This window comes from Dipodomys merriami, unplaced genomic scaffold, assembly GCF_024711535.1.
Source record: "Dipodomys merriami isolate MVZ:Mamm:240054 unplaced genomic scaffold, mDipMer1.0.p SCAF_14, whole genome shotgun sequence".
Lineage (NCBI taxonomy): Eukaryota > Metazoa > Chordata > Mammalia > Rodentia > Heteromyidae > Dipodomys > Dipodomys merriami.
In genome coordinates, this window is record NW_027202715.1 from 30,785,029 (window position 1) to 30,804,682 (window position 19,654).

Genomic DNA, 19,654 nt, shown 5'->3' on the forward strand with positions numbered 1-19,654 from the left:
CTTACTAAGGATTTTAAAAATATATTACATTTACATTTGAAACACTATTTGTTTCCTGTCTGAGAATAGTTCAATGTTAGTACTCCCATCCTTATACTCAGCTGGTACAGCTTTTCAACAAAAATGTGTGGCAGAAATATTACAGGAGACAGAAATACTGTTATGTGGTACTGTCGCTATCATGGAGTGATATATAGCATTACTTGAAAGAGAACTTGGAAGAGATCAGTTGAAATGTACATTGTGACTACTAACAATGTATGAAAAAAAGAATGTAACTGATATGCTAAGAGAAGAGACAAAACAGATTTATGCCATGATGCTCAGTTAAAATCAATGAGGTTATAAAAAGAGGAACAGAAGGTTTTCTTAGGTGTTCTGGGTTGGGATGTCATTCAAAAACATGTGCCAATAGTGCTTTGATAACCATGATGCTATTAACAGATGACAACAAATCTGTGAAATTGTAAACAAAATCAAAAAACAAAAAAACACTAACAGCCTGGCACCGGTGGCTCATGCATATAATCTTAGCTACTCAGGAGGCTGAGATCTGAGGATTGTGGTTCCAAGCCAGCCTGGTCAGTCTGTGAAACTCTTATCTCCAATTAACCACCAGAAAATGGAAGTGGTCTGTGGCTCAAGTGGTAGGGCACTTGCCTTGAGCTGAAGCACTCAGGGACAGTGCTCAGGCCCAGAGTTCAAGCCCCATAAAACAACAACAACAACAACAACAAAAAGCTAACAATTAGATCAATTTATCTAAAGAATGATGCATAAGGGAGCTATTAATAAGTACTTTATATGTGAATTTCCTAATTATACCAATTAAAATATGGAGTGCCAGAATAAATAAAAATATGGATTATTCACATAAAATTACTTCAGCTATAAAGATACATGTTGATTATGCTATATAAATCTAATAAATATGTATATATACATATATATAGATATAAATATATACTTGTTGATTATATGCTAAGGGTTGACCCTAGTATAGTGACACAAGCCTGTAATCCAAGCTACTTGGGAGGCTGAGGTGACATGACTTTGAGACCTTAGTAAGAGACTGTCTCTAAAAAAAATTAAGAGGACTAGGCTATAGCTAAATGTTAGTGTGCTTTCCTAGCATTTATACAGTTCTGGGTTTAATCCTCAGCACTGCAAAAATATGTTGAGATGGAAAAAGATATAACATCTTAACACTAATCAAAACAAAGCAGAAGATATATCAATTTCGTCTGAAAAGCCTTTAAATCATGGAAAATTATCACAGATAAACAAGAGTACTGTATCACCATAAAAAGACCAGTTCTTGGGCTGGGAAGGTGGCTCAGTGGTAGAGCGCTTGCCTTGCATGCCTGAGGCCCTGCGTTCGATTCCTCCTCAGCACCACATAAGCAAAAAGAAAAAAGCCAGAAGTGGTGTTGTGACTCAAGTGGTAGAGCGCTAGCCTTGAGCTGAAGAGCTGAAGGACAGCACCCAGGCCCAGAGTTCAGGCCCCACGACCAGACCAAAAAAAAAAAAAAAAGACCAGCTCTTCAAGAAGACATAAAGTGGGCTGTGAATGTGGCTGAATAGTAGAGTGCTTGCCTAGCATGCCCGAAGCCCTGGGTTCGATTCCTCAGTGCCACATAAACAGAAAAAAAAGCAAGAAGTGGTGTTATGGCTCAAGTGGTAGAGCACTAGCCTTGAGCAAAAGAAGCTCAGGAATAGTGCTCAGGCCCTGAATTCAAGCCGCAGGACCGACACCAAAAAAAAAAAAAAAAAAAAAAAAAAAGAAGACATAAAGTTCTTAAGGTATATGTTGCTAACAACATATTATTGAAACACACAAGGCAAAAACTGAAAGAACAATAAGGAGAAATAATGTCATGACCACAGCTGGATATTTCAGCACTCTGTAATTGGTAACAGATCTAGTGTGCACAATTGCAATAAAAGTACCGCTGAATTGAAGAGCACTATCAATCATTAGATCTACTTAAAATTTATGAAATACATCTTCCAACAACAGTAGAATACAGATTCTTCACAAGTTCACACGATGCTTGAATGAGGGTTATATTTTACATGAGAAAACAATCCCTAGAACTGTACAACACAGAAAATCAAACGCTAATGTACACTAAAGGCTTTCGCAAAAAACCCAAAATGTTAATGTTGCTTCCCTCTTTTGTCATGTTGTACCACACAGATATAATATATTGATAGGGGAATTGGGCGGGGACAGTGGAGACCCTCACCTTTCTTTTCAATTCTTCTGTAAAACTAAAACTGCACTGAAAAATAAAGTCTATTAATTTTAAAAAGTTGTGTTTAGGAAATATAATTAAACAGTCCTCTGAAGTGGGTGCCATTATTATTACTCCCATTTTCCAGTAAAGACCTTATTTCAGGTCTTTACTGAAAAAAAAATGACAATGGGAATAGCTAAGGCTCAAATTCTATCTTGGGGTTCATTTCCCTAACATCATCTTATCTGACCTTTTCTGCTTGTCTCAGACATATACTAGTTATTGTAAATAAAGGAAACCATGGGACCTATGTTTCTTTAAGCCTGGCTTACTTCACTTAATATAATTTTTTCCATGTCTTTCCATTTCCTAACAAATGGGGCAATGGCATTCTTTCTGATGGAGGCATAGAATTCCACATAAGGGCACATACTACAAAAGTGTTTTTTCTTGCTTGCTATTGTTTCTAATGTATTTATAAGGTGATTTTTTTGTTGCTTTGTATGTTCCTCCCCCACGGTATAACCCCTGTTTTCACTGTATTTGATGTTGGTATAATTTGGGAAGGGGAAGGGAAAAAATTGTTGAAATAGGGATACAGGTGGACCCATCGCAACAATGAGATATACAAGATGTTATGTCAGAAAACTAACTGTACAACTTTGGTGGGGTGGGGGAGTGTAGTCATGGAGATGGGAGGGCAGGGATGGTAGGGGAAAAACAAAGGAGGAGGCAAAAATGCTTGATAAGAAATGTACTTATTACCTTGCTCATGTAATTGTAACCCCTCTGTATAGCATTTTCACAATAAAAACCTTATTTAAAAAAGACTCAAATCCTAGAACTCTTAACAGCGATAAAATAGATATAGGTTTTATAGAGATATAAATATTAACATACACCATATTGATTCTGTAAAGAACTAAGTAAAAAGAGAAAGAAGATATGAAAAACTGTCTGGAGTGGGTGCTCACAGAAATTCCCATATGCAAACGCTAAGTAAAGATACAGGAAATTTGGAAGATAGTAAATAGAGGTCAGCTCTATCTCTTTTTTTTTTAGGTCCGGTCGTGGGGCCTGAACTCTGGGTCTGGGCGCTGTCCCTCAGCTCTTCAGCTCAAGGCTAGCGCTCTACCACTTGAGCCACAGCGCCACTTCCAGCTTTTTTCTTTTTGTTTATGTGGTGCTGAGGAATCGAGCCCAGGGCCTTGAGCATGCAAGGCAAGAGCTCTACCACTCAGCCACCTTCCCAGCCCCTCAGCTCTATCTCTTAATGAGTAGTAAGTGACAAATCAGCTCTTTGACCAGTAAGATGACATTGGAAAATAAGTCTCCTTTACAAGATATTTTTTATTCTTCAAAAAATCCTTCCCAATGTTTAGTCTTTGTTGTATCTCCCTGGAGTAGATTTTGTTTTTTGTTTTTTAAAGAGAAAAGTAAAAGAAGAAAATAAGTCTCAATCCTTTCCCATGATCCTTCAGTCCTCTGTTCACCTTATCCTCTTTGGGACTGTGGCGTTTCTCTATTAGCATACTCTACAAAATCCTGTCAAATATTTCAGATGAGCTCTCATGGTTTCGAATGCATCATGCTTCATGTCTTTGCACCATTTGCATTGGAGTTGTGGTGAGAAAGAATTCAAATGTGAAAGAGAAGTTTTATTTCATTCATTGAATCACTCATGTTAAAATCTAACTCAGACTACTCAATCAACAAATATTTATCAATGATGTATTCTTGATTAATGTAAGGCATAATTCTGTACAAGTCCTCTCTCTGATAGAAATTGAGGGTGTATAGGATGACACACCATGTCCTTAGAAACACTTATAGAAATGAGACAAGTTCTGAGCAATCCAGGAGCAAGCATATGGCTTTGTAGTACAAACTGTATAAAACACCATGTGAACAACAAAAAGAATGGGATATAGTCAGTCATGTTTGTTAACAACAAGCAAAGGAAAAGAAAAACATGGTCTTATTAAAGAACATCTAAAAGAGAAAGGAGTGGGGGAGAGCCCAATCACTTCCTGCCCAGCAGTGTACACTGCTTTGTACAATCATTCAAAGCAGAGAGAACCCGCAGAGCATTGCTATACTACAGGCCTATTTACAAGGCAAACCCTTTATTAAGCATAATTATTTAAAGAGTGGGCAATAAAAGAGAAAGAGTAGTAGCATGGAAGCACTTTCTTGAGACCTGAGAGGAACTTCTTTATAGCATCTGATAATGATTAAGGAATAAAAGGATGTGAGACACATAGAAGCCTCCACTCGCACAAATGAAATCCCCCTATACGGTAGCTTGTCACAGGTCGCTCTTCATTCACACTGACTGGCATCCGATGAACATTTCTGATTGAAATACTGCTGGACCTAGTTTAGAACTTTATCCACCAGAAATTGCTGGTAGCCACTGTCCTAAGAAACTGCGCGTGATCTTTCTCTACAAGGAAGTGATAGGTTGCCTTCGTCAGAGATTGAGGACGGCACTATGTAGCCAGAGGTCTTGGGAAGGCCGAGGACTCAATGCCTGGGTTATTCCCTGCTCACTATCTGTCTGATAACTCTCTCTAGTACTAGACAAGCTTTATATCTTGTGGCTAAAACTAAAAGCCCCACTGATTTTCTGGTCGCTAGACTCATTGGTAAGCACAAATACGCTTCTTCATTGATTTATGTCTCAGATTCCTGCTTGGTACAGCCCCTGAACTACTGGGGGGTTTGGGGGCAGGTACAGTGATGTTTCAGGTTAAAAAACAAATAGTTGAAACCTCTGGTCACTTTGTTATTAATCAGGGCAACATATCTAATTCAGATCTGGTGTTCATCACTTTCCCTTGAGATAGTTGCTCAGCATTTATCATGATCTGTATAAATCTTGGCTATCAGCTGACATACTGAAAACAGATCTCACAATAGGCTGAAGCCTAGACACTAATATCACACAAATCTAGTCTGTCTATAGCCCCTCTAAATGATAATAAGCCACAAGGACTAACAGGTTTGTGTGGTGAGCATTTCAAATATTTTCTGTGGATATTTTCTAGGAAGCCAAGCTATTACAGACTGGTGCCAATTTGCATAGTGAACACATTTTAATGAATTACAAACAGCATGGAAGTAAAGCATACAAACACACACATACTCACTCTCTCTCTCTCTCTCTCTCTCTCTCTCTCTCTCTCTCTCTCTCTCTCTCTCGCGCGCACGCGCGCGCGCGCGTGCGCACACACACACACACACACACACACACACACACACATTCAGGAAACAGAAAGACTCAAAATACCTTATTTCCAAGCTTCTGGAAAGCATAAAACAGAACCCCTCCCCAACTTTATAGCAAATTCAGAATGTTGACTGGGGGGAAAAAAAAAAACAAATTATTCCCAGAAAATGAATTAGGTAAATATTTTTATAATGACCATCTATTTACTATCAAGATATAATGAAACTGAAAGGTAAATTCCAGTGTTAGGTTGAATGGAGTAAAACAGTCCCTTTTTACTTAAAAAGGACTAGACGCATGCCTTTAGCTTGGCACAGAAAGAGTTAACATCAATTAGTGGAAGTCATTGATGTTTTTTTTAATCAACTGCTTTCAGGTACCAAGTGAAAAAAATGCCAATATCATTCTTGTTTTTAAGGAACAAAGAATTTCCAGGAGCAAATCTTCACAAAACTAGGGACCAATAAAAAGTAATAAAGTAGCATTTCTCTTTTCTATATACTGATAGCTAAACCAACCTGGGAGATTTAGAGATGGTGAAATAATCATGACCAAAACTTAGAACAAGGTCTTTGTTCAGAATAAAACTGTGCATACTTTGTGAATGAAAAGAAGCAGGTATCACAGAAGACATCAGATTCTGGGCAAGGGAGGGGTGTGGTGGAGGGGGAGAATGGAAGAACTCAAGACGGTGGGAGGTAAGCAGAAAATTACAGGAAAGCAATCACAGCAGAGGACAGACCATAAGAAGTTTTTCTTTTCCTTTTTTTTTTTCTTCTTCTTTTTTTTTTTGCTGGTATCCAGCTCTCCCAGTTGGGGGCAGAGAAACTGAAGACAGAAATACAAGGTACAATCAGATAATCCCAGCATGGGATTGCCAACTTCAACAGCAGAAAAAGCACATTTAACCCATAAGTTTTATCCCCAGCACAGGGACCAGGAGGCAGGGATGCCTTCTGTAAGAAAGTAGAACTAAGAAATTATGACTCCCGGTGTCCTGGAGAGTGACAGTCTCTATCTTGAGAAAATTTCACTGGGAACCCAGGGACAAGAAGCAATCACCAATTAACAACCCACAGGACACTTTGCCATAGCACTTGGGGATAAATCAGTTATATGACCTGAGAGAGGAGAGGACTGACTGTCCAACAAGCACCAGCAGATAAATTTAAGCTGCAGGAAGCCACATTGCCATCTTAGAAAAAAAAAAAAGATGCTAGAGAAACCCGATAGCCGAAGTACTTGGGTGGTGGCTGCAGTTTCTGCTATAGAAAGAACCGCAGCAAACCAGCCTGGCACATACCTTAGATTTGCCTCTAATCTACTCTACATTGGGGCACTGGCTCTAGCTGTGCTTTGGAAGAAAGTGGACCAGCAGCTCAAAAAGCCTGGAAACCTGCCACAGAAGACAGCTACTCCAGATGCCAGGAGTGAACCAGTCTTGGGACTCCCTGCTGTGTCAATCAATAGAGAAACTAGTCATCAGTGGTACTTGGACCTTTGAAGAAGTGGAGTTAGGACAGCTGTCCACAACTATAGCTTCTCTTCCTATGGGACAACTGAGGCCAGGGTTGCTATTAACCTTTGAATTTGTAGTCTGTAAATTTACCACTGGTCAGAGCCTGCCCCCTGGCTGCATGAACTGTCTACTGATGAAAAGAAATCCCTCATACTTAGATGTAGTTCAGCCTATTGTACCCTGAAGAGATGTTAATATATAAATATATATAGAGAGAGATGCAAAAGCAATTAAAATTACATACATTGTGTATTGTATAAGCTTGTCTCACTTTGATTTTTTTGTTGTTGTTGTTGTTGATCGTGGGGCTTGAACCCAGGGCCTAGGTGTTGTCCCTGAGCTCTTTTTGCTCAAGGCTAGTGCTTTATCACTTTGAGCCACAGAGCCACTTCCCATTTTCTGGTGGTTAATTGGAGATAAGAGTCTCATAGACTTTCCTACCTAGGCAGGCTCTGAACCATGATCCTCAGAGATGTCAGCCTCATGAGAAGCTAGGATTACAGGAGTGAGCAACCAGTGCCCAGGCTTTGTTTGTTTGCTTTTTTAATGTTTTTTTTTTCCATTTAACTGCATGGTTGTTACTATTCTACAATTGGATAAAAGCTACTTGCTATTTAACTTTTACTTTCTATCATAGAGGTGAATTTTGCCTCTTACTTTCTTCTCTTTTACCAAAATCATCATACCAGAACCACAACATTTCCTTCAGTATAGCCTTTTAAATCCTATTATTGTCCTGTTCCCATAGGCATTCTGTCTATAAGTAGAACTCTTCTCTCATTTTTGTACTCTGACACCCCCATCCCTATGTCTTCCTTGTTCATTACCTCTTTGCATACCTAGCAACTAGATTACTCAAACATTGGCTCACATTCTCTTTTTTCTCTCGGTCATTTCTTTTATTTTTCTTACACTTTTTTCTCTTCCTTGGTCACTGTTGTTGTTTTGCTTTTTATCTGTATGCACATAACTCAGCTGGATTTACCTTCCCCTTTCTACACCAATGCAACTCATTTCACTTTCCTATTAATCTCTCTTATCGACTTTAAATACCACAGCCATTCCCACCCTATATTACCAAACTACTTGTATTATTCTAATAAAGCTCTCCCCTCTGTTTCCATCCTTCCACCACCCTGGTAAATAAAGGTCTTTCTGGCGCACAAAGACATTTCTTTAATCCTATATTCATCTACAGAGATTGGATCATTAGCAGTAATTGACCTTCATTAGGAATTGTCACAGTCACAATGCTATGGATTGCCACCTGCAAATAGCCTCTGATACCAAGCTTCTTTACTCTGAATGGAGAAGAGTTCTACACAGTCTTGAGCAATGAAATAGATTATTTGTCACAGGAGACTCACCCTTCCAATCTCCACACCAAATTCATCCTTCACCTATTTTAGGTAAGCTGCAAGTAATCACCAGCTGAAAGGATACAAGAGACTAAAATCTTCACAAATCCTGTATCCAGATGCATAAAGAACCCCCAAAATGTCCACTAACTTCATGAATAAATGAGGAATCAATAACTCTCAAACACCAAAAATCACTACAATAAATGATTTAAGTAATAGTGAAGAGGGAAGTCCAAACAACAAGCTCGATTAAACAGAATAGAGTTGTACAAAATCTTAGCTAGGTCTTGAAAGCCCATAAGTATTCAAGCATCAAGTCACAGTGCAAACTCTCTTCCACATAGCAGTTTTTCAAATGTGTTATTTCTGTTAAGATTTAATGTGTTAAACTTTATTTTTCTCATACAAACAAATCAACTCCAATTTGGCCCCAAGGACATATTTCCTTATAATCCCAAAACATTGTTACCATTGATATCGCAACTGAATTAACATCCATACATAACTTTTACAGATCTATTGAGATAAAGTTCAGAGTACAGAATTTACTGACATCAAGTACACAATTCAATGGCTTTCATATACTCAAAATGTTAAACCACAGTCTAATTATGGAATGCTTATAATACTCTAAAAAGAAGTTCATACTAATAGTAAGTTACCATTTCTCCCCATAATCTCAGCCTGGCCACAACTGATCTGTTTTCTGTTTCTATAGATTTTACTATCTTAAAAATTCCATATAAATGAAATTATAAAATATGTGGCATTTTACTATATTCACTATAAAGTTTTCAATGTATGCTTGCACCATATTTTCTCTATTCACCTTTTTTGTTTGTGAATAAGTGTTATAAGGGACTTTTATGCACACATTTTTGTTTAGAGATATATTTTCTATTTTCTTGGGAGTTGAATTGTCAGGTTACATGGTAACCTTATATATAATATTTTGAGAGGTTTCCAAACTATTTTCCTAAAGAAGATGAATCATTTTATAATATATGAGGCTTGCAATATTTTTAACACCTTTGCCAACATTTGTTATTATGTTTCCCCAGCTCTCCTAGGAGATGTAAAATAGAAGATTATACTTTTTGCATTTCACTAATAACTAAAGATGTTAAGAAGCATTCCATCTTTTCCTTATTGTGTTATAAATGTTCTTTAATAAATCTAGAAACAGGTATGGCAACAGAAACAGTAATCCCAAATATGATCAAGCCAAGAGGACTAGAATTCAAGACCAGGCAGGATAAAAGGTAGCATTCGGCATGGGTGGCTCATGCCTGTAATCCTAGCTGCACAGGAGGCTGAGATCAAGGTTGAAAGCCAGCCCAGGCAGGAAAGTCTGTGAGACTCTTATCTCCAATAAACCACTCAGAAAACAGGAAGTAGCCCTATGGCTCAAGTGGTAGAGCACTCGCCTTGAGCTGAAGAGCTGAGGGACAGTGCCCAGGCACAGAATTCAAGCCCCACAACCGACCAAAAAAAAAAAAAAAAAAAAAAAAAAAATAGCAGTGACACCCTATCTAAACAAAACAACAAAAGTAGCTCAACTGGTAGAAAAGTTGCCTAGCATGCTCAAGACCTGGTTCAATCTTTGGCACTGAAAAATAAATCTATAAACATGAGTTATTTATTAAATAAATGATTTGCAAATACTTTCTTCCTATTCCATATTTTCTTTGCATGTAAGATGCAGTGATTTGATAAAGTTTTGTCTTTACCTTTTATGCTTTTCTCCCTATACTCTGCTATTTGTATCTAGCTGTAACACACACACACACACACACACACACACACACACACACACACACACACACACACACACACACTTCTTCTACCTCCTCCCCATTCCACAGCAATAATTTGCCTTATAGAAAAGAAGACCCAAAAGAAGGCAGAGACAACAAAAGAGAAGTTAAATTTTCAAATTCACAGTACTGTCAGTGAAAGCAATTGAGAAAAAGCAGATTCTTTGAATTCTCTCTATCTTGGCTTGAATAGCCAAAGCCAAACCTGAAGAAGGGAAGAAAAAGTTTAGTTATAAACAACATATTTCAAAGAAAACTAACAATGTTCCTGTTCACTTCATTGCTTTTGTTGTTCCATCTGAAAAATCTAGGCCTGTTTCAAATGATAAAGGAGAGAGCTTCATGGCATTTCAATAATTCCACCAAAGGCAGGACATTTCCCATTTTATTCACAACTGGAAAGAATGCAAAGGAGTCTGCAGAGATGCTAACACTAGGAAACAGTTACACTACCAAAACAACTAAATGTTTGCTCAGCAATCAGTCCACTGGAACAGCAAGGAAGAGAACCTCAGTTGCTACCCTCCTCCAAGATACCCTGGGCTGTGTAATCTGATATGCAGCTCTTAACATGTAATCAAGGATTAATGAGATGAGAAAAACCTTTCCTTTGCTTCTTTCTCTCTTTTTTCTTCTTTCTTTCTTTCTCTTTCTTTCTTTCTTTTCTCCTGCTCCATCCTTCCCTCCCTCCCTTTCTTTCCTCACCCTCCTTTTCCTCCCTCCTTCCCTCCTCCCTCCCTCCCTCCCTTCCCTCCTCCCTCCCTCCCTTCTTCCTTCCTTTCTTTCTTCCTTCCTTCCTTCCTTCCTTCCTTCCTTCCTTCCTTCCTTCCTTCCTTCCTCTCTTCTTCCCTCCCTACCTCCTCCCTTCTCTTCCTCTGCTTCATCTTCACCTCCTTTATTTTTTCATAATGTCCCTCTTAATAACTCGATAAGTTTTAGAACTATTATTTGTCTAAGACATTCTTGGTGCAATAGTAGTAGTCTAAATAAATATACAGCAAACAAAAACATAACTAAAGGTATCACCCAGGTTTGTTTTTAGTCCCGAACAAGCTCACAACATTGCCACCCCACTGGCAGAAAGCTCTTAAAAAGTTGTTGATGCAAATGTCTTTTATTCCAAGGAAATCATTTTAAATATTTTAAAGGGGGAACAGTGAAACTGACTTTAATTTTAAAAAAAAAAACAATGGTATGATTCTAATATGCTTATTCCATCTGAAAACCAGGAAATCTCAACACAGTATCTATGTTCCACTTTTATTCACATAGATAAAGGGAAAATCTTTATACCAGATCGTAAAAATCATTATGTTGACTTAATTTGGATTCCCCATTAGAATTTTCAACAAAGAATAGTGTCTTCAAGTTAGCTGAACTTTTATGCCTCCATTCAGTAAAGTATAATTCTAACTCAAATTAATTTTCAAACACACATTGTGACAGGTTAATTGTTTCCTTTTCTCTATGAATAATATATTTGCTAACTTTCTTTAAAGATGTTACCACAATCTTTAGATAATTATTAGCTGTGGGGTTTATTTACAGTAACATTTGACCATTGTTTGGGTATAGGTGATAATTGAAGAAAACTATTACTCAGTTGGAGATTTGCTAACAGGGTGAAATCTATTTGAAAAAATGCAATTCATTCATAGGACTAATTATAGTATATAGAAGTGAAGAATAGTATATTATCCTGTTTTAGTAAAACAGAGATTACATCATGTTCTATAATTTCAGAGGGTTTTCCTCCCCACTTACTCACAGTCAGTTCCTGGCATCTCTGAATAGATGCAAGTGCATTTGGCGAACTCCAATAAAGTTTCACTTCTATATGGTCTAGAAATGGGATTAATTCCATGAGTCCATGAAGTCAGAGTTTGCTATTCCCTACATGCACCTAAACTTTCAATTTCATTTTAAAAATAGCTCCTCTAGCAAGCCAAATATGAAATTCCTAAAATAATCTGAGGTATTTCTTATCTCAAATTGATTCAGATAGGTCAATGATGGAAAGAATACAATGAAGTTAAAGAATTCAAAAGCTCTATAAATACGTGGTTGTAGATGCCTATAATGAAAATTACTCTGGAGGCCAGTTGGAAGGAGTAGTTCAATACCAACCAGGAGAAAAAGTGAGATCCTATCTGAAAAATAAAAGGGCTGTGGGTCTAACTTGAGTAGTAAACTATTTGCCTAGCAAGCATAAGGCCCTGAGTTCAAATCTCAGTTACATCAAAAGAAAAAAAGGAAATTTTCTTAATCTGTTTTCCAAGAGACAGTATAGGAAATAGAGATTACTGGGCTTGACTTAAATAGTTCTTTCACCAAGAACCTCTTTATAAAAACACCTAGCTTTTCTACGTAGGCAATATCCAATACTATGGCAAAATTACTGAGGTAATTATCTTACACAGAATAAAGGCATATTTAGGGTCAATTTCAGCAGTGTTACTTCCTGATCCATTGACCCCCATTTCTGCAGACCCCAGTCCTGCAGACCAAGGTAGAATGTCATGGTGCAAACAAATGTCAGGGTAGAATTGCTCCTTCATGAAGATGAAGGGCCTGGGGACCTGAAATCCCCTTTGTGGGTATAAAACCAATAACCCAGTACTCAAACCTCTTACTACTTCCCAATATGAGCACCCTGAGGACCAGGCCTTCAACACGTGGACCTTCAGGAAGATAATTATCCAAACCACAGCAAGTGTCTGAAAAAGGAATGAGAGATCCAGAATGCATTGGAAAGAGTTCTACCAGGTAATACTTAGAAGAGAGCAATAGGGGAAGCATTATGTTGCTATATTTAGAATAAGGCCACCAGTACATTTAAATCCCAGGTAGCAACATCCACACAGGGAATTACATGGAAGAGAAGGGGTATCCTAGGGTGGACAATAGCAGAAATGACTCAGAAAGGTTTCTTTTCCAGTTACAGAGCAAGATTGCTCAAATGTACTGCATGTGCTCCCTGATCAAAATTTACCCACCCAAATTGCCTGTCATACGATTATGCTTACCTTTCTTCTTATCCATTATACTATATATCTCTTAATTTGTACAATATATTTCTCACCCCATCTGTATTTTTAAATTTCCTCCCCATTAGGCTGGAATTACAGACACAATGAATATAAAGGAAGAAATAGTCAAAAAGGAAATAAATCCGGGTAGGGGGGGCAGGGGGTGGGGCGCGGGGATGGGAAGGGGAAACAAAGGAGGAAGCAACAATGCTTGATAAGAAATGTACTCGTTATCTTGCCCATGTAATTGTAACCCCTCTGTACGGTATTTTCACAATAAAAATAAATAAATAAACTTAAAAAACAACCCTTGGGCTATTTTGTAGTATGGCCTCCACCTTTGTACTCAACTCTTCTAGTAGAGAGAGATTTTATTGAGACATAATCCAAATATAATTTTCTTATAATACTAAATTATTTCTTACTGTACTTAGAGTGAAAAACCAAACTTTATCATGATGGATAAAGACAGTGTGACCTGATCTTGGCAAATTTTCCCTAGTCTTCTTTTTCACTTTCGCCACTTACAAATCTTTCTTTTTTAAATGTCTAATGATATCAAACATTTTCTACTTTGACTACTTTCTCTTTTTTTATTGTGAAAATACCATACAGAGGGGTTACAATTACATGGGCAAGATAGTGAGTACATTTCTTATCAAGCATTGTTGCCTCCTCCTTTGTTTCCCCTTCCCATCCCTTCCCATCTTCTCCCACCTCCCCCCAACCCGGCCAAAATTGTAAAGTTCGTTTTTCAACATAACATCTTGTACATCTCATTGTTGTAATGAGTCCACCTGTATCCCTATTTAAACGATTTGTTTTTTCCCTTCCCCTCCACAAATTATATCAACATCAAATACAGTGAAAGCAGGGCTTATACCCTGGGAGAGGGACATACAAAGCAACAAAGAAATATCTTATAAATATGTTAGAAACAATAGCAAGAAAGAAAAAAAAACATTTGAATCCTTATCTTGGGGTTCATCTCACCTAACATCAACTTGTCTGACAGTTTCTGTTTGTACTTTGACTACTTTCTACTCTCTCTTCTCTCCCTCTCTCTCCCTATCCCTCTCCCTATGCGCCACCTCCCCCCCCCCCACACATACACATGGCACCTGGCATCTACATTTAGGCCTTGAGTTAAATATCACCTTCCCTCATTAATGTTACAGTGAATAATGTTTGACCTAAAGTTGCCTCCACACATACTTTAAGTTTGGTCTAGGGGTTTCTCTGTACAAAGTGAACTGCAAGCTAACAGAATGTATAAAGAAACTGCAACCTAAATGGAATCCAGTGGTGAGGTCTCAGGCAATCATAGAAGTAGAGCTTTCAACCTGTCTAAAGAATGACTAGATATGGTAAAGTCAGACTCACCAATTAAATTGTTTCTATATGTACTTCCTTTACTGTGGCTGAAAATATAGTCTGCATAGAGGACAGAGCATTCTGACCCATTTTAGAACCACACTGCTGCCTGTTTCAGCATCAGTTTGTAATTTATTTTACAATTTTTCTTTCAACTACAACCCCGGAGTAGCCTTACCATTTGATAATATTTTCCTTTCTTCACCTTTCTTTCCCTCACCTAAATGTATGCTGTAGGGGACAAGAGCCCTGAATTCCCAAAACCTGGAACAATTCCTGGCACTTGGCAGGTGTTCCAGAAATATCTGTCAAATAAACAAAGCTGCAACCTTCTATAATCTGTGATTCTTTTCATCTTAGATATTTGTAGAAAGCTTAATGATTATGCAAACATGTTCTTTTTAATGTTATGTGATATTAGTTTTGCTTTTGTTCTTCCAGATTTCTCCACATTATCTGATGTGTAATTCCATCTAGCTTTCCATTGTACTTATTTATTCAACTTGAGTTAAACATTTTGTTAGTACTGGGTAGTATATTTATGTATCTACTTTGTATTTGGTACATTTACTTCATTTTTATGTCCTGAAAACAAATATGTGGGTACAAAATCATCTGTTCCATTTTCATTCATCAATGGTAGAGAGTACTGTGGTTTACACAATCCAAGCATAAATTAAAGCATCTCCTGATTAGAAAATCTGACATGCAATAAGAACATATTTCTTTGGTCAGAATTATTTAGTTGTTGCTATTTTTACACAAACATAGCAAAAGCTTTCACAGCTGTGGAAAAGACAGGAAATGATAAAAGGATTTCATGGTTTCTTACTTCTTTTTTAGGAGGTTGAGTGGGGCTAATGAATTTGTATTTTAGTCTTACTTGTTTAACAACATAAAATACACACGCACAAGGTCACCAGAAAGTTCTTCAGTGGATTCTACAAAAATAAGCAAAAAAATAAAATAAACTGGAAAAAACAGTTTTATATATTTACAGAGGCTGCGGGTCAGCACATTCAGAGAGAAATATAGCAGTACTACTTCTTACAAATTTTCTTTTTATGGTTGGACATAGAAAAGTCAACTGTAACAATGTTCTGCTTCACTCTGTGGTCACAGATGAAAGAGACCAATAAATCATAGCACAGCTTACTTTAATAAGCCTCAAACTAAGAATTTGTGACTGAAACAAAGAATTACTGGTGTAGCCAGTACAAACAGACAAAAATATTTTCAATGTATTTCCCATTTGTTTCCTCTTATAGCCCAACTCCCAAAATTCTTTAATCTCAGTACACTAAACAGCACAGATTCTGCAACCTCTCATTGGTCTTTCCCCATTCCAGAGCACCTTTCTCTCTTGTCCAGTTCTAAATTCCACAGTCCATGGTTGTAATCGCTCTTCCCAAGCTCCCTCAACTTGCTATTCCCTTGCTTCTTTTCTCTTGGAAAAACAAAACAGTCCTATTTAAAGCCAATTATTGATCTATCTGGAACCTGAGTCCATGCAAACAAATAAAGTTGGGAGGGAAAAGCAAACAAGCAAATGGGCCAAGAGGAGTTTAGTGTCCCTACCCCATCTTGACTAAACTTTATTCAGACTTTTTCCTGACTCAAGACTCTGGTTAGTCCTATTCTAAAGCCAGACCTTAAGAAACAAAATAATCAGGGTGCTGATGGCTTATGTCTTTAATGCTAGCTACTCAGGAGGCTGTGATCTGATTATTTTGGTTCAAAGCCAGCCAAGGAAGGAACATCTGTGAGATTCTCATCTACAATAAACTACTGAAGAGCCAGAAGTGGAAATGTACCTTAAGTGGTAGAGAATTATCCTTGTGCAAAATAAAAGCTCAGTGACAGTGCTCTGGCCCTAAATTGAAACTGTGTGTATACACCACAGAGAGAGACAGAGAGACAGAGAGACAAAGAGACAGAGAGAGAGACACAGAGAGAGAGAGAGAGAGAGAGAGGCAGAGACACAGAGAGAGAAAACATTTTTTTTAGCCATGTTGGGGACTGAACCTAGAACCTTACCACCACTCTCAGTCAAGCGTTCTTAGAGCTTTCAGTTTGCTTTTCAGACAGATCACCAGTTCACTTGGGTGATGTGGGCCTCAAATCTAGATACTATCCTAGGTGGGTTCAGAGTAGCAAGCATCACATTTCTGTAGTAAATTCTTTTATATTCCTGTTGTAAATTTGTCATCTGCCTCTTTGAGATGTATTCACCCAGGGTTGGTTTTCCCACCCTTTCAAGTGTAAACATAGAGATAGTCTATTTTTCTCCCAAATGGGTGAAGAGTGGGAGCCTAACTCCCTAGGGACAATTATCAAATGGCCCAAACACAGAGCACAGTTTCCTCCCTCCTGGGGTAAATTCTCCAGTAAACCTTCACTAGCCCACTCCAATATGGAAACACCCTCTTACTTTGCTCCTAGCAGTTGAGGTCAACTTCTTAACCCCACTATAGTCCTTTGGAGTATAAAGCCTGTCTGTTTAACGTCAACTGTGGATCAGCAACAAGGGAGGCCTTAATGAGGTCTGGAAGTGAAACCACATGACCCAATCCCATTTGCTCCTGCATTTTTCTTATACCCATCTCACTGTTGGAACCAATCATACCTCTACACCATCACCTTTCTCAGTTGATACACTTGATACCACTGAGAGAACAAAAGAGAACCAATCAGATTTTCATTATCTCAAAACACTCCATCAGCTCATTTATCCAAACTGTCCCCAGGTGCAAATGTCCACTATTTCTGTAGGCACAGGGCAATCTACCCTCTGACTATGCAAGAAATGTGTAGCACCTCCTCCCTCATTTTGTCTCCTGCTCCTATAGGATTTCCTGTGTTTCTACAAGCCTTATGTCCCCCTACTCCACCCTGCTTCTCTCCTTACCTTTCAACAAAATTCAGTCCCAAGTTTTGGTGTCTCTTCCTTGAACCATGTGCTTCTCTGAGGTTTTAAGGCATGGGGGAAAAAGCTTCCATTTTTCTCTCATTTTTCACAGGTTTCAACCCTTTTAATCCTAGCACTTGGGAGGCTGGAGCAGACAGATTGTGAGTTTGAGGCCTGTCTAGGCCACACACCTGGTCTATTGTTCTTCTTATGATACAGGAGCTTGAACCCAGAGCTTTGTGCATACTAGGCATCATTCTCACACTCACCTAAATCCTGGCTCCTAGGTTTTTATGAGACATTAAGCTATACACCCAGCACCCAAATGATTTATCTAGTTTCCTGACTTTCTCCCCATGGTCCTGTAGAAATAAGGTGAACTCTGCTAAGACAGGGAATTTTGTCTTATTTTTTTCCCCCTTCATTGCTGCATGCCAAGAGGATGAGTAGGAACAAAATAGGCATTCAATAAATAACTATAGAATGGACAAAAACCATCAATACTGAATGAAATCCTGAAGGGCAACAAGACAAATTAATCTGACAATAAAATTCAGATGAGAAAGCATATCCCAGATTACCCTTTGCTCTAGGTTGGCTGTTTGCATCTCATTTTGCTTTTACTTACCAAATTAATTTAATTACCAAACTCTTATGAAATACTCCTTAAAGTTCTATGAATCTGATTTTGCCCCTATTTCTGTCTCTTGAGACTTAAAAACCTTCAAAGTTTTTATCTAACTAGGAGAATGAAACCAAAGTATTTCATTGGACCGATTCTCTGCACTGTCAATAACATCTGGCACATGGTGCCTTTGAATCACCATATCCTTTTCCCTTTTTCCATCCATTTGGGTCCTTCTAGTTTATAACAGTCCTTTACAATGCCAACTCCTACTTATTCTGAAGAGCTCAGCTCACTGTATTCTCTCAAGTCTTTTCATTCCTTGTCCCAGGCTATGTTGGTTCGCTTGTTTTATGGTGTTAGTAGTTCATATTTTCTCATTGGCTCATATTTTCACTTCAATTAAATATTAAATATTATGCAACAGGATGATTATTAATGAATCTTTCTTTCCTTTGATGAGGAAGGGACCGTCCCCATTTCATTTCTTGTCATACATCAAGGCCCTTGATTTATACAGGACAAACAACAAACACTTACTAGATAAGTGGAAAAAATGAACGTTTTTGACGTACAACAAAGCTTATACATATACAATCTTTAGTTCAACAACTTTAGTCGCTGAAATTGGACTACTGTTGATCAGGAATTGTGCTCATCAATGTAACTAGATAAACTTCCCTCTATTTTTGTCAGTTAAGATTCTCATTGAGGCAATCTGTGAACAGAGGGCTAACTATGCTGTTTCTCCTCTCCTTCCACACCATGGCTTCACAGATTCAGAGAAAATAAATCTACAGTGACATTTCATATTCAGGCATGCTAACAGAATATAAGCCTAACTGATTATTCCTTTTGTAAATTTGCTAATCTGAAGCTATAGGCTGGCCATAATTGTAACTTTATACTAGCTGATAAGGAAGAAATATGCCATTTCTCATCCATGGAAGTCAAAGTAACATTACATTTATTGTAACAAAAAGATTTCTTCCCTCTATGATAGAGTTAATTTGCCCACCGTTACCTGTAAAATGTTGGATATGCTTAGCTGCTTTTAATTTGAAGCCACCTGTATAGCTCCCCCTAGAGCTAAAAGTGAATTGTGGGTAAACAAAGGAGGAGGCTGCAATGCTTGATAAGAAATGTACGCATTATCCTGCCCATGTAATTGTAACCCCTCTGTACAGTATGTTCACAAAAAAATTAAATTAAATTTTAAAAAAAAAGATCTTTTTATAGTATGTGCATTATCATCACACAGCTAGCTGTGAAAGAAGCCAGGCTACAAGAAGAGGCTCCATCTCAAAAATGTTCAAAGGTTAGAAACAATTACCTCTTCGAGGACATCAGCAAGCTTGCTGAGGATCTCTTCAGGAAGGCTCTGGAATGTTGGAACACTGAAAAACAAAACAGAGATCTATGCTGAACACATGGACAGTGGACTACTTAAATGAAGTGGCATTGGATCTGAATGAAAATGCAGAATTATTTCCTGACTAACACTATTTAGATAAGAAATAAAGTTGTTACTTCAGCAGGGCTCCATTGT

General features: G+C 37.9%; 1 protein-coding gene across 3 annotated transcripts in view; it reads right to left on the bottom strand.

Moving 5' to 3' along the window:
- Nucleotides 1–19,654, bottom strand: part of Prkg1 (protein kinase cGMP-dependent 1) — a 1,047,684-nt gene that overhangs the window by 267,911 nt on the left and 760,119 nt on the right. For all 3 annotated transcript variants that reach the window (XM_070021099.1, XM_070021098.1, XM_070021100.1), the window contains one exon: nt 19,439–19,502. In XM_070021099.1, the coding sequence (XP_069877200.1) occupies nt 19,439–19,502 (64 nt within the window). The remainder of the gene's footprint in view (nt 1–19,438; nt 19,503–19,654) is intronic.